General features: G+C 39.7%; 1 protein-coding gene across 1 annotated transcript in view; it reads left to right on the top strand.

The window, feature by feature from the left end:
- The window catches only part of ERICH2 (glutamate rich 2), an 83,584-nt gene extending 69,005 nt beyond the window's left edge, over positions 1-14,579 (top strand). The window contains exons 12-13 of the mRNA XM_030210434.1: positions 5,354-5,425; positions 13,772-14,579. Coding sequence (XP_030066294.1) covers positions 5,354-5,425; positions 13,772-13,959 — 260 coding nt within the window. The 3' untranslated portion in view covers positions 13,960-14,579. The remainder of the gene's footprint in view (positions 1-5,353; positions 5,426-13,771) is intronic.
- The last annotated feature ends 1,708 nt before the right edge of the window (positions 14,580-16,287 follow it).

Genomic DNA, 16,287 nt, shown 5'->3' with positions numbered 1-16,287 from the left:
CTTATAAATGCTAAAATACAGTCTATCCCTTCATCACTATTTTGGTTCTATAAGAAGGAGATAGACACACTCTCCCACATGTTATTTTGTGCCAGCTTGCAGAATATTAGCACATGGTATAGGGAAAGATTAGCTTTGCCTTCCATCTTGAGAAAAACTTACATTTGAAGCATTGTTTTGAAATTGATGGGCCTATCTTAGGGCTTATCCAATTCTTGTTCAAAACTTTTTGACTTAGTTATTGGGGTGGCTCTTCAAGTTATATTGACTGATTGGAAAGGTAGCACATATTTTCAACATAATGTGTGGTGGAATACAGTAGGTCATGTATAATTGTGAAGCTGTAGCAATGGAGTATCTTAATCACAAGAATTATTTCACAAAATGTGGGAAACCTTGGCTGTTGGTTGATCTTTCATGTTAAGCCATATAGTGGTGCTTGAGATGTGATTATATACATGCCTCTAAGTGTATTGATTTTGGAAGTAATAAAAAGAGTTGCACTGAGGAATGAAATTAACCCACTTGGAGACATTACCACATGAATGAAGCTGCAGTGATGTTATGGGGGAATTTCATTCATACAATTATGATGACACCCATGTTCCTACTATTGCAGCTTTACATTTTAAAGTATTAAAAAGTCTTAAAGACTATAAGGAATTAATGTTGTTTCTAAACTCACAGTTTTCAAGCTCAGAGAAAAAATAGTGGGATCTTTTTAAAATGGACTGTTGTAGTGCAGCGTCAGGAATTTCATGGCCAGAGCAATGCCTTGGCGGTTTTCAGTCAGGCTTTTTTACACTGAGTTTAGTATGGAGACTGCTCTTGCTGTATAATCCTAGTATTACCATTTATACTGTCGATTATTCAATGCTGTTTACTCATCTCTCTGATTTTGGTATCACACGTACTGCATTACAGTGGTTCTTCTGTACCTAGCTAGGAGAGCTCAGCTAGTCTCCCGAAAGGTCTCGAGGTTTTCTGCTGGGTCATACCATAAGGACCATTGCACCCAGTTGCCACTTTTTAACAATATCTAATCCAGATCGTAAGTACCTGATATGATGCCGAAGAGTAGGTCCATTCTTTGTATTCACTCTCAAGTATAGACCATGACTTTCCCAAGTCTATCTGGTTTTTAATAGTTTACAGATTTTTTTTCTGCAGGATCTTTTCTAAACTCTTTTGAAAGCCAACTATAATAGATGCCTTAACCACATTCTTTGGTAAGAGATTCTACAGCTTGATTAAATATGGAGTTATATCCTCTATTCCATTTAAAATTCACTTGTCCCTGTTTTGTAGAATTATAGAATTCCTTATCGTCCCACCAGACCAGTCCAGACACTTGGGTTTGTGTCACCCTACCAACAAGTAGAGACAGAACTAATGAGCTGTGATGTCATCTATACAGTGGGGGAAATAAGTATTTGATCCCTTGCTGATTTTGTAAGTTTGCCCACTGACAAAGACATGAGCAGCCCATAATTGAAGGGTAGGTTATTGGTAACAGTGAGAGATAGCACATCACAAATTAAATCCGGAAAATCACATTGTGGAAAGTATATGAATTTATTTGCATTCTGCAGAGGGAAATAAGTATTTGATCCCTCTGGCAAACAAGACCTAATACTTGGTGGCAAAACCCTTGTTGGCAAGCACAGCGGTCAGACGTCTTCTGTAGTTGATGATGAGGTTTGCACACATGTCAGGAGGAATTTTGGTCCACTCCTCTTTGCAGATCATCTCTAAATCATTAAGAGTTCTGGGCTGTCGCTTGGCAACTCGCAGCTTCAGCTCCCTCCATAAGTTTTCAATGGGATTAAGGTCTGGTGACTGGCTAGGCCACTCCATGACCCTAATGTGCTTCTTCCTGAGCCACTCCTTTGTTGCCTTGGCTGTATGTTTTGGGTCATTGTCGTGCTGGAAGACCCAGCCACGACCCATTTTTAAGGCCCTGGCGGAGGGAAGGAGGTTGTCACTCAGAATTGTACGGTATATGGCCCCATCCATTCTCCCATTGATGCGGTGAAGTAGTCCTGTGCCCTTAGCAGAGAAACACCCCCAAAACATAACATTTCCACCTCAATGCGTGACAGTGGGGACGGTGTTCTTTGGGTCATAGGCAGCATTTCTCTTCCTCCAAACACGGCGAGTTGAGTTCATGCCAAAGAGCTCAATTTTTGTCTCATCTGACCACAGCACCTTCTCCCAATCACTCTCGGCATCATCCAGGTGTTCACTGGCAAACTTCAGACGGGCCGTCACATGTGCCTTCCGGAGCAGGGGGACCTTGCGGGCACTGCAGGATTGCAATCCGTTATGTCGTAATGTGTTACCAATGGTTTTCGTGGTGACAGTGGTCCCAGCTGCCTTGAGATCATTGACAAGTTCCCCCCTTGTAGTTGTAGGCTGATTTCTAACCTTCCTCATGATCAAGGATACCCCACGAGGTGAGATTTTGCGTGGAGCCCCAGATCTTTGTCGATTGACAGTCATTTTGTACTTCTTCCATTTTCTTACTATGGCACCAACAGTTGTCTCCTTCTCGCCCAGCGTCTTACTGATGGTTTTGTAGCCCATTCCAGCCTTGTGCAGGTGTATGATCTTGTCCCTGACATCCTTAGACAGCTCCTTGCTCTTGGCCATTTTGTAGAGGTTAGAGTCTGACTGATTCACTGAGTCTGTGGACAGGTGTCTTTCATACAGGTGACCATTGCCGACAGCTGTCTGTCATGCAGGTAACGAGTTGATTTGGAGCATCTACCTGGTCTGTAGGGGCCAGATCTCTTACTGGTTGGTGGGGGATCAAATACTTATTTCCCTCTGCAGAATGCAAATAAATTCATATACTTTCCACAATGTGATTTTCCGGATTTAATTTGTGATGTGCTATCTCTCACTGTTACCAATAACCTACCCTTCAATTATGGGCTGCTCATGTCTTTGTCAGTGGGCAAACTTACAAAATCAGCAAGGGATCAAATACTTATTTCCCCCACTGTATAATAAAACTCACCCTCAACGTTCTGAAGACACTGACGTCACTGAAGCCAAGCCACTGACGTCACTTCCTTCATGAAGGGTTCGTGGTGGTGAAGCCACCGAAATCACCAAGTCTCTGGGCCCCGCCCTCACGTCAAACGTGATGACTTCGAGGGCGGAGCAATGGCGTCAGTGGCTTCAGAACGAAGAAGGTGATGAAGGTGCGTTGACGAGGTGAGGAGCAATGGCGTCAGTGGCTTCACAACAACGAAGGGGTAGGGGGGGGGGGTTGGGGAGGAAAACCTTGCTAGCGCCCGTTTCATTTGCTCCAGAAACGGGCCTTTTTTACTAGTTTCTTAAGAATTCTGTGAAGCATCTTGGCCAGCCAGTATTTCTCAGTCTCCAGCAAGAGGTAGGTCTGAAACCTGTGCAGTCTGAATTGGTCTGGAAGGACTCTTGTTTCCTTACCTTTAATTAAAAAAAGGAGCAGGAATTGAAGATTTTACTTTTCTGAGGATTTTAAAAAGAAAAAGAGCTTTGTGAGCATTTTAAGTGTTTAAGCTTGTTCCGCTCAGCTTCCCTCAGCCACAGGCCCAAAGCTCATGAATTCCCCAAGAATACAGTTCTTCAGGAGATAAAGTTCTTTTAATATTGCAGTTCACTGTTTCAAGCTCAACTTCTTTTCCTTCACCTCTCACACAAACAGAGGTTGAAGGGACCCCCTCCCACTACCAGCTTCTAACACCTGGATTCCACCCACTTGGGTCAGGTTTGAGCCACACAGCACAAATACCAGCTTCAGTCACCGCTTCTGTAGTGAGCTTCACCCGGACTCCCCTGTTCAGACGTCCAGAGTTTCTGCTATCAAGCACTCCTCCATTTCCGACCCAAGCTAGAAAATAGGGCTGTTATAAACCATTTTAGCCTTTTTCCCTGTACCTGTGCCAGTGCAGAGCTATCCATGGGTTCAATCCCAGCTGCATCTACCCCTTGGGACAACTCCTCCACTCCTGCCTCTGGCTGCCAGTCCATCAGCTCTTCTCCCTGTATATCCCCCAGCTGTTCCAAATCCTCCTGATTAGCCTCTCTGAACCAGTCCACAACCTCCTCACCTGGAGCCTGGGACCTGTAGTTCTTACTCTCCTCCCTAATAGGATCTGGTGTTTTATGCAGATGTTCTTGGGAACTGTAGTCTTCCTCCATCTCAGAGAAAACAAGATGCTTGTATCTCTGAGAAGGGGTGGGCCATCTACCCCGAGGAACCTGGGACTTGTAGTTTAAGTTTTCAGGGGGAAATCTTCCCTTCCTGCTCCTTTCTCTGGCTACATCCTCACCTATTATCCTGGAATCCTCACAGCAGATAAAAACCATATGGCCTATCCAGTCTGCCCACCCATGCCATCTACTTTCCCTATCACTACCTTATGTACTTGTCCCAAGCTCTCTTGAATTCAGACACTATTTTTGTCTCCACCACTTCACCGGGAGGTCATTCCACAAAACCATGTGCTTTACTGAGATGATTAGAAGTATAAATGGCTTTTTAAGGGCAATTGATGGTAGGTATGTGCATGGTTTCACTTTTCTGTTGTTTTTGTTTGTGGGGAGGGGTTATTATTTTTTTTTTCATATTTTGGAGAAGATTAATTTCAGTCATTTCATTGGGAGAGCTTTTTTTTTGTACTTTTCCCTGTTGTATTTCAGGATTAACTCATACTATTTGCAAAAAAATGCTCTTAAATAAAATGAATGTTTCCATTTTTTTCCCATTTTGAAATGACATGAAACAAGCCTATTTCATTGCACTTTTTATTTCTCTTCAAAATGAAAGCAAATCCCTAGTTGGTAGCTGGTTGAGGGTAGGGCCATCAAGACTTTCCAGGTTTTGGGAGAGATAAGAAGAACTTGATCTTGATTTTAGGTTACATTACTGTTCTTATTCCTATTGCGTTATTGTTATTCTGTTTGTTAGCATTGTCTTTTTGAATCTGTATTTGTTAATTTTAAAATAATAAAAATTGTTGAAATTGAGAAATATAATATTTTTTTCATGTTTCTTCTATTTTAATAGATTCACTCTTCTAATCTCCCTAGTCTAATTATTTCAGCAGTGGTCCAAAACCTATACTTCCTTTATCATGTGCCACCAGTTACTGCCCTGAATGATAATTACAGCTCCATCCTCTCCAGTGATTGTGAAGGTTGCCTCCTTAAACCCTTGCCTAACTCAGTTTAGAAGGGCCATTCCTCCGCATGACAACACATAACAATGCCACTGAACCACTGATCTGCTTGGCACAGTTTCATGATATTGTACATTTTTATCTGTTCTCCAGATATACTAACTTATGTTGTTAATTTTTAGTTCTTATATATGAACCAGAAAATCCTGAAGCCAAACAGTTTTTGCCGCTTATTGAAAAGAAGTTGCAGATGGGTACGTTTGAAAATTCAAGTTTTTGTAAAATGTGTGAAAAACAAATCCTTAAAATATTTTGTTTTTTTGCAGTATTATTCTTAAAACTATATACATTTGCAAGTCTGAGTTTAATTATACAATAAACAATTTTAATAAATATATAAACAAAATGTGATCAGCTTTCAGAGGCTTGGGCAGAAGTTGTATGTGGAAAAAAAAGGTGGCTATGGAAGTAGATTTAGAAGCGTATTTTCAAAATACCCCCGTTTACTAACCTGCACAGCGGAAGGCCTTTGGCTCATGCTCCTAGATTATATTCCCTGTGGCTTGGGCATCACAGGTCTCCTGGGACCTGGAAACCCGAATTGGGGATCCTTTTTCCACTGGTCATCTTGGGAATTCAGGTGTCAGGATATTTTTGTTTTAATATTATTCCATTTATTTTCATAAAAGTGCTGAAAGGTAAAATAATACTTAGTGTAGCTCACTTTCCTGCACTGGACTCAATTCTATTTGCAGGTTCTTTCCATGCACTTGAATGTGTGCTGAAATCTGTATTAAATAAGGGAGTAAAATTAATGCTGAAGAATGCATGTTAAACACAAGTGAAAAAACACTTTAGGTTGGTATGCTTTATTCTTTGGGACCATAGTTTTGAAACTAGGTGCCCTATTTGAAAGTAAATTTATAACTTTTGCCTTAATGTAATGACTAATACTTGCATATATTGGGCATCCAGTGTATAAAGATCTATTTCATGCTTATTCATCATAGCTGTCCTGAAAACATGAGTTCTAAGATGCGTTTCTAGGACAGGATTTGGAAACACCGTATGGAACAAGTTAGCCTCTTAACTTCTGTTTGAACAATGCCAGTCACCCCTGAAAACTGGTTCTAACATCACTTAGGGGTCCTTTTAGTAAGGTGTGCTGAAAAATGGCTTGCGGTAGCGTAGGCATGGGTTTTGGGCACACGCTGATCCATTTTTTAGCATGCCTGTAAAAAAGGCCTTTTTTAAAAAATTTTGCCGAAAGACGTGCGGCAAAATCAAAATTGTTACATGTCCGTTTTGGGTCTGCGACCTTACCGCCAGCCATTAACCCAGAGGTAATGCAGTAATGACCTATGCGCGTCTGAAAATAAAAATTATTTTTCGGACATGCATATTGGATGTGCTCCAAAAATGAAATTACCACAAGAGCCACACGGTAGCCGGGCGGTAACTCCATTTTGCTGTGCTTAGACGCTTACGTGGCTTAGTAAAAGGACCCCTTAACTTGCTTGTCAGTAGTTGATATAAAAAAGATTCTAGGTCTTTTTTTTGTGTGTGTGTGTGTGTGTGTGTGTGTGTGTGTGTGTTTTCTTCCAATAAGAGCATAAAGATGTGCCATCATTTTGTGGCAAATTATAATGTCAGATTTCTTTACATTTTTAATTATCACCCAGAAACAACCCCTGGTATAATTCAGGCATGTAGTCAAAATGCACTTCCACCTATACAGAAAATACTTTGGGTTTTTTTTTTTGTTTTGATTTTTTAATGTCTGGCAGTTTAGGTAAGGTGGAAAATTTGGAAGGTCCAATAGCGGCAGAGTTCACCTCAGCCAGTTTGAATATTACAGCTTTACTGTAGATATCTCAGGAGAACATAGCTTATAGAGCCACACTTCTAGTTTCCTTCGTGCTTTTGCAAGATAAGGAATCATTGCTGAGGCTGTATTTCAGACAAACTACCACTTGTATGTTTTTGGGAGAGAGGAGGAAAAACTTTTTATTTATAAGGCAACAAGTTTTGAGATTGGGGGCTAGAATTCAGTTAAAATTCCTTTGTAAATGTATTATGAATGTAGATAATGTGACTTAGAAGCCCTTTTAGTGTAGATTCGTGTATTGGGCGCACGCAAAATCATTTTTCAGCGCACCTGTAAAAAATGCCTTTTTTAAAACTTTTGCCAAAAATGGACGTGTGGCAAAATGAAAATTGCTGCGCGTCCATTTTGGGTTTGAGACCTTACCACCAGCCATTGACCTAGCAGTAAGGTCTCACGTGGTAACCGGGCGGTAATGGTCTATGTGCGTAAAATGCCGATTACCACCCGCATGCCAGAAAATAAAAATATTTTCCAGTGTGCATAATGGGTGCGTGTAAAAAAAAAATGAAATTACTGCATGGGCCACACAGTAGCAGGGCAGTAACTCGGAATTGCCACACATTGGGTGCACGTAAGCGCTTACGTGGCTTAGTAAAAGGGCCCCTAATCTTTTCTTTGAACCTTCTATCTATCCTCTCATAGAAAGGTTGCCCATGAGCTCCCCCTTATTGTGGACTGTTGAAGGCTGTTATATAACTTATGAGAGTTTAATTTCTTCCTTTTTCATTTGGCTGTATTTGCTGAACAAAGATATGCTTTGTGTTGATGTTGAATTCTATAAAAATAAAATCACATAACTTGCTTGCCAGTGATAGATAGAATCTTTTTGACAGTTTTTTTTAAATAGTTTTCTGTGTTTTCCTCCAGTAAGAGCTTAACAATGTTTCACCATCACTTTGTGGCACAGTATAATGGCAGATTCCTTTCTGTTTTTGTTTTCAGCCCTGAAAACCCCCCTCTGGTGTAATTCATGCATCAAAATGAACAATTTCAATATCTGATAGCATTAGAAAATGGAAGGAAACAATATAAATGTGCCATACCACAACGTTAAACCACTGCTTTTGTTAAAGAATGGGGAGGCTGGAGGGAAAAGTAGTAAAAGAAATAGTGATACTAAGTTACTAAGGAGTATGTTTACTAAGGTGCATTCAATTTAAGGCACGTTAAACGCTAATGTGCCTATACATTTCTTTGGGTACATTAGCATTTAACACACATAAACCATTTACGCGCGTTAAAAATGCTAACACGCCCATATTGCCGCTTAGTAAACATAGGCGTAAGAATAAAGGTTAAAAAAAAGTTTTTCTCACTAAAATACAAAAGACAGAATCCCTTGTGTTTAAAAAAAGAAAGGCGCAAAACTTTTGAAATCTTTATTCATGCAAATGAATTCATTGTTCTTAGAGGACAAGCAGGATAGCAAGTTCTCACTGATGGATAACGACATCTGACAAAGCCAACCATGGATAAAGCTTTCCCAGCTCAGATTCATCTGGATGCTTTAGAAAAAGCCTCATCGCCTATGTACGTCAGTTTCTACTCATCACTCTTACACAAGACATCTGTCATCTTTTTTTCCAGATCCATGAAGATGCATTCCTACTGCCTTCTGAAGTTTTCTTTCACGAAAATAATTTTCCTTTTCGCATGATGCTGTCATGCCATGCCTCTTTCAGTATCCCTCATAGAACTCCCCTAGTCAGTTTTCTTGGTAACTTTTTAAGTTTCATATTCATTTTTCCTCGTCCTCCGCTCGGGCCTCTTCATAAGGCACCCCAGTTGAGTTCATAGTTTCATAATAGTCATTTGATTTAATTGCGGATGTTTTTTAAACAAACATTTCCCAAAAAAAGAAATGTCGGCATTGCAGCAAAACTGAAACAGATAGTTATAACTGTAGGTTGCATTTCTTTGTTTCTTTGTGCCCAATCACAGTCCTCCTTGATGTCTCCTGTTTTCCTAGATGACGAAGAGGGAGCTTCTTAGCCAAAAGAACAATGTGAGTTTATCTTTGGCACTTCTAAGTCTGTTCTATTGACATTGGCATTAGAGGCATCAATTTCCAAGGTCCAGGAGCAATACTAGATGCTGACAATACATCAGGGGTACCTCAGTCGTCCTTGACATCAAGTGTCACAAGAGTCCATCAAGAGTAGTCATGGACCAGTTCCCAACTGAAGAAAAGGAAGAATTCATGTTTTTCTTTGATGCCAATGGTCCATGATGTTGACCTTCAAGTGGATGCCAGGAAGCATCAAGATTGTACCCCATTGAAGCATGGTGTTGAAAGCACTGGGGCACTGTGTTTTCTGGTGCTGTTTGATGGCAGTAGAGTCATGACAGTTTCCCTGAACCTGATACCAAGTTACTAATTCAACTACAAGTTAGTTAGGATGACTATGGGCACTCGTTTGCAACTACCAGCCCCCCCCCCATCCCCAGCCTTTGGCATCAACAATTTTCGGGAAGTTGCTCAATTAGATTGATGCGCACCTGGAGCATCTGCTTGTATGATGCAATGCCTCATCTTCAGCATCATCAATGTCGAAGCAAAGAGTGTTCTAGCTGATACTCATGCATTGCCTGGAGGCAATTGACACAGACATCAAAGGGCCTTTGATTCAACATCTGTCACACTGGTATCGATCTCCAGTGCTTTGGGCAAAACATTTCACTGAACCATCAAAGATCTTTGGTGTCTAGACATCCTCACTTGAAACTCTTTCCCTCTAATCTGAAAAGCTCTAACCAGATACAGATCTAGACTTCTTCACTAAATTTTTTTTCATGGTCAGATTCTGAGAATTCCTGGGACACTATGAACTTTCTGATACTCTGAAGAAAAGGACTCAACAGACTTGCCATTGGCTTCAACAATTTTCCATGAAAAGAGAAAGCCCCCACCTGAGGAACATTTCCATTGATTTTGTTCAGAAAATAATGGTAGACACTCCATTTAAGTTAGAGGAGGAACCCAAGGCAGAAATACTGGATGTCCTCTGATTTCTTGAACCTTCCAAGGAAGTTGTGACAGTGCCTATTGAAGGAACATCAAAGATGTTTAGATGAGAATGTTGGAGATTTTCCTCTCTGTTTATCCTATGAGTAAGAAGGTTCACTGTGTACAGAGTTTAGAAGGCTCCCAGATTTGGTTAAGAAAGTATCTTCCCTCATTATGGAATACTGGAAAATACTTAAGTGCCTCTTATGGCTTGCCTCTAACCCTGTCAAAAGGTACATGTGGGGGTAGAGGCATGGTTGATGAGGGATTTGGATTTGTGCATAATTTGTGTAAAGTAACCCTACAAAGATTATGTGTAAATATAACTGCATCAGTTTCAGTGGTGTGCATAAGTCCTGCATCACTTGTGTAAATTACCACTTTTTGAAGTCATTTATTATTTATATCTATAGCTTGAGGAAATATATACTAGTTATTTTATTTTGTTGTAAGTATCCTGTATTCATACAAATTCAATGTGCATTCATTTAAGTCACCATCTTGCACTATTTGTGTAGGTTTGGAGGTAGCTACATGATGTTAATGGCAAATATAGATTGTGCCAAATGTAAGGATCGAAATCAGCCAATCAGCATATAGTGTAATGACTAACCAGAAGTAATAATAGCCAATCACATTTAGACTTTAGGTCTGATGTTGGAACTATAAATGTCCCATGATATTGAATGCTGGTGCATTTCATACTGATTGGCCAGCATACCAAAAACCATGAAATCCAAATTTCAGTACTTGTTACAGGAGAACAGAGTCAGAATAGTCGTTCTTGTCACAAAGAGGGCTATTTGAGCAGAGAGATTGCATCAAGAGTAGGGTGCAATCAGAGTACCATAATTCAGGTGCTACAGAAGAAGATGGCGACTGGAGATACAAAAGACAAGTACCACTGTGGGCAACCAAGGAAGGGGACTGTCGGGCCAGATCGTATTTTGAGGAGGATATCACTTCACGAACAGGAAGCTTACATCACTTCAGCGGTTAAGAGAATGGCAGAATAAATGTTCATTTACAGTGAGTTCATGCTCTGTAAGAAGAAGATGCCTAGAATTTAGTCTGAGAGGGTGCAAGGTCAGGAAGAAACCACTATTGACAGTCAAACAAAGGAAAAGAAGATTGGCTTGGGCTGTGAAATATTCTAAGTGGAGCAAGGAAGGAAATGTAGGAGAAGGTCTTGTTCCATGACGAAAGTACATTTTGAATCTTGTGAAATCAAGAAAAGACATAATTTCCAGGGGAGGAATTCAGACCAGAGTGCCTTGATCTGTCAGTGAAATATCCCATAATGGTGATGTGTTCTATGGCTACATTTTGAAACTTGTGAAATCAGGAGAAGGCATAGAATTTCCAGGGGAGGAATTCAAACCAGAGTGCCTTGATCTGTCAATTAAATATCCCATAAAAGTGATGTGTTCTATGGCAGCAATTGGTATCATAAGGATACATATTGTGGAAGGAATGGCAAATGCAAAGAAAAATGTGGAAATCCTATAGGTGTTGCCATCAGCTAAACATTTGTTCTCTGGTGATTACATCTTCTGGGATGACAGTGCTCCATGTCATAGGGCCAAGACCATTGTTGACTAGAAAAAGAACAACAACATGATAACAATTGACTGTCCTGCTTCATCCCTAGATCTCAATCCCATCAAGAATCTGTGACACAAGTTGTTAGTGGAAATATCCAAATGACAGCCAATACCAAAGTGTGAGCTCATAGAGTCACTGATGGCAGCCTGGCATAGGATTATCACACATGATCACCTTGTGAAGCTCATCCACTCTATACCAGAGGAATGCCAACTTGATTGGCTAGCCTTTTCTCTTGCAGACAAATATTAAATACAATAAATAAAGTAGAAACAGTCCTTTTGAGGGCTAAATTTAAAAGCAAAAGCAAAACCTATGTTGATATTAAAAATGTACTGGTTACAATAAGGCAACTGTTAATGCAATTGATCAGTAATAATGTGAAAATTCAAAAAAGCAAACAGTACATGTTCCATGCTTATAATTAGGGCTGCCAACAGTAATACATATTCCAAGTCATAGTATATAATAACCCAGAATGAAAATTAGAACAAAACAACATAAAATACTCAATTACACAGCTTCAAAATTTGTTTTTGAACTGCTAAAAACAGATTGACCGAGTGTCATCCATTGCCCACCCGTACACATGGGCCAAGTGATCGTGAAGACTTCTCTTTCTCCCACTTCAGCACCATCCAAATAGAATCACCCAACAAAACTGGTTAGTCTGTGTTCTCTTTGTAGTACTCCAGAATAAAGGTTAGTCCATGATCCCTTTGTAATAACCCAAAACAAAGGTTAGTCCACAATCCTCCACAATAATCCATTGATTAGTCAGTCCATGATCATCTCTAGTAGAAGAGTCTCTTACCTTCAGCAAGGGAGAGAACAGTCTCCAACTCCTTAGTCCCACCAATCATAGGGTCCTGAAGTGAATCCTCCTTTATGGTCAGGGTGAGTTGGCAGTTCCTCAGCAGTCCACCCCCAGTTGGTCCCAGAAAGTCCTGGGGCAAACAGTTACTCCTCCCCCAATTTGGGCCTAACAGGCCTTTTCTCCCTTCTCCTGTCCTATTTGCAAGGAATATCCATAGTTTACCTGCGTATGCAAATCCTATGTATATGAGTTACCTGTTACAGCTTCTGGATGTTTGTCTCACACTCCCAACACTCAGGGAATTATATAAATGGATCCTAGAAGGGTTAGTCCCCCTCCCCCCCCCCCCAACACCTTCCACCTTCAGGTATCCGAGGTCCTCACCCTAACCAAGTGGGTGGGCTATGAAACTAACTTCAAATCCAAATGGTTAACCTATAAAGTCCAGTTCAAGCACCCTTTTTCGTCTGGGGATTCTCACCCTGTTGTACTAAGTGATGCAGGACTATGAACACCACTGTATGTACTTCCTATGCATGCAAAGTTATAAAATTGCCCAGTATGTCTGAAAAACATGTTTTTTGTGTGCGTGCTAATTCCTCACCTTTTATCACCACCCCTACCCAATATTTTGCTAAAGAGTTAATTTAGACTGGTTATTGAAAAAGGATTCATGCCACTGTAAGCATGAAACTCACAGTATACTGTTACAGTAGCATACCAGGAACCCCAAGATTAGGAACTGGTGACTTGGCTTAGTCATATGTTTTTTACATCAGCATAAAATAGAAGAAATAACTTAAAGGAGCTTTTAGTTTTCAGCATTGATCCTGTTTCCTGTCCTCGCCCTACATATCTTCAATTTTATAGAAAGCAAGCATTTTCAGTTTATCCAAAACTGCTTTGCAGCTTCAACTGCCAGCAACAGCAGGATGTCAGTGCTGTTAGCAGCTAGGACTGTTCGCTAAAAGGAAATAAATTAAATAAACCCTACAAACAAAAATATTTATAGATATTGTCATTCTTAGGGCCCTGTATACTAAGGTGTGCTAGCATTTTTAGCACTTGCTAATGCTAGAGACACCCATAGGAATATATGGGTGTCTCTAGCATGAGCGCGCACTAAAAATGCTATTGCACCTACAGCATGGCTTAGAAAATAGGGTCCTTAGACTTTTACATTTTTGTTCTGTTCTTTTGCATCCACTGAAGTAATTTTACTTTTTGAGAGTTTTTCATGTGTCAACAAATGACTTAAAGCGTATTTGTTATATTTTTTTCAGAAGAAACTGAACAGAATCCTGGTGATGAAAATGATGATGAAACTGATGATGACAGCAGTGATGAAAGTGATGATACCACCAGTGATGACAGTGAAAGTGAAGAGGACTCAGAAGAAACATCTGATGATTTAAGTGAACAGGAAGGAGAGTCTGGAAACTCCTTCGGGCACAACCTTCTGGGTTGGTAATTTTGATAGCAATTTTTGATAATTTCCAGTGGCCTCTTTTGCCATTTAAATAGCTTTATCACCTATACTCTTCATCATCTGGAAAAAGAGACCTTTGTGGTCTGGAAAGTTTGTGTAAAACAATATGTCTGTATAATTTTAATGCTAGGCCAATAAAAGGGTATCAGAAATTGCAAAAAAAAAATTCCAGTCATTCTGAGACTTGGATTGCCTCCGTAAGAAGCTCATTTGAATTATCAGCCTACTACTGAATTAATCCTTTTTTGCTGTTTGTTTATCGTTCTGGTGTGTGAAAGCTTTTTTATGGAAATTATCATACAGTACAATATTAGCTAGAACACATTTTTAAGCACTGACACTAGAGCAGTTTGTAAAATGTATTATGTGATCACAAATGTTTTGTTCTAACATTATTTTATATTCACACAGATCTTATAAATGTGACAAATATGTGTTGCACTAATATTTCATGTATATAATAATTTTAGATTTTTTTTGTACTTTCTGCATCTTTTACTGTTGTTTTAGATATATGGAGTGTACTACCAAATATGGGTAAATGTTCTGAAAAAAATGATTAAACAAAGCTTCGGTATTTCCAGGATAACAACTCTCTCTTATGTACCAAAATTTGTTCCATTTTGATATAGTAACAAATTTGTATCAAAAATATTTTTATTCACATGTTGCCATACTCTTCTATTATCAATGATTTTTCTTTCTTCAGACTAGTGTTCATAAACCTTGAGATGGAACTTCGTCAGGAGCTGATGCTGAACTGTTACAGGAAGGGTTCTCCACACCAGCCATTAATAGCCAAGTTTTCAGAATTTGTATACATTTATTCCAAGTAGAGATCAGAGTTTAGTTCTGTTGACAGACTTATAAAAATTATCTACTATTTTACTGATATTATTCAAAAAGGATATTAGGAAGTTAATTCCAGTTGCAGAAATATTACAAGCTTATTTCATTATCTGTCTTAGACATCCAAAAGACTCTTCTGTGTTCATGAATTACTTAGTCTCACTTCTGCCAAAAGCTTTTTATATTATAGGTAATAATAATGGCCATTTTGAAGAATCATCAAAATAAGTAATAGACCAGTAAAAAATGTAACTCTAATTATCAGTGCCATAAGTATCAATATCGCTCTCATCTTTTTTTTGCAGTGTACAATTATTCACTTTTTTTGCATTGAATCTTAGATGCCAAGTATTCAACCACACCTCAAGCTTTATTAATTGATCCATATTTTGGAACCTTTAAAGTGCAGTAAATCTTTGCACTTACCACACTTTAGATGGAAATCTTGAAGTATGGTAAGTACAAAGCCTTTGTGGTAAATGTTGGGGGCATGGCAAGCATCTATCCTGCATTTATTGCACAGGGCAGACATCCATGACAAAGTATTAAAAATGAAATCAAACCAGAAGTAGGACATTTATCATAGTCCCTCAGGTTTTATATATATATATATTACTACTACTACTACTATTTAGCATTTCTATAGCGCTACAAGGCGTACGCAGCGCTGCACAAACATAGAAGAAAGACAGTCCCTGCTCAGAGAGCTTACAAACTAATAGACAAAAAATAAATAAAGTAAGCAAATCAAATCAATTAATGTGAACGGGAAGGAAGAGAGGAGGGTAGGTGGAGGTGAGTGGTTACAAGTGGTTACGAGTCAAAAGCAATGTTAAAGAGGTGGGCTTTCAGTCTAGATTTAAAGGTGGCCAAGGATGGGGCAAGACATAGGGGCTCAGGAAGTTTATTCCAGGCGTAGGGTGCAGCGAGACAGAAGGCGCGAAGTCTGGAGTTGGCAGTAGTGGAGAAGGGAACAGATAAGAAGGATTTATCCATGGAGCGGAGTGCACGGGAAGGGGTGTAGGGAAGGACGAGTGTGGAGAGAGACTGGGGAGCAGCAGAGTGAGTACATTTATAGGTTAGTAGAAGAAGTTTGAACAGGATGCGAAAACGGATAGGGAGCCAGTGAAGGGTCTTGAGGAGAGGGGTAGTATGAGTAAAGCGACCCTGGCGGAAGACGAGACGGGCAGCAGAGTATATATATATATATATATATATATATAGCACTATACATTGCTCGTGGATATTTGGACATGTGCCCAAATTCTGCATACTAATAATTGGGTGGTAACAATCAGTTATTGGTGCTGATTAGCAACAATTTGCAATTGTGCACAAAACTTGCTACACACTATTCTATAAAGTTGTGCGCATAATTTTTTTAGTGTGCAACAGAAGAGGGGGCGTGGCTATAAGAGGAAGATGGACAGGTCCAGGGGTGTCCAGAAAAGATAGCACAAT

The sequence above is a fragment of the Microcaecilia unicolor genome, chromosome 7 (assembly GCF_901765095.1).
Source record: "Microcaecilia unicolor chromosome 7, aMicUni1.1, whole genome shotgun sequence".
In the NCBI taxonomy this organism is placed as follows: domain Eukaryota; kingdom Metazoa; phylum Chordata; class Amphibia; order Gymnophiona; family Siphonopidae; genus Microcaecilia; species Microcaecilia unicolor.
Note: the sequence above shows the minus strand (reverse complement) of the source record. Positions and strands in the feature narration are given on the sequence as shown.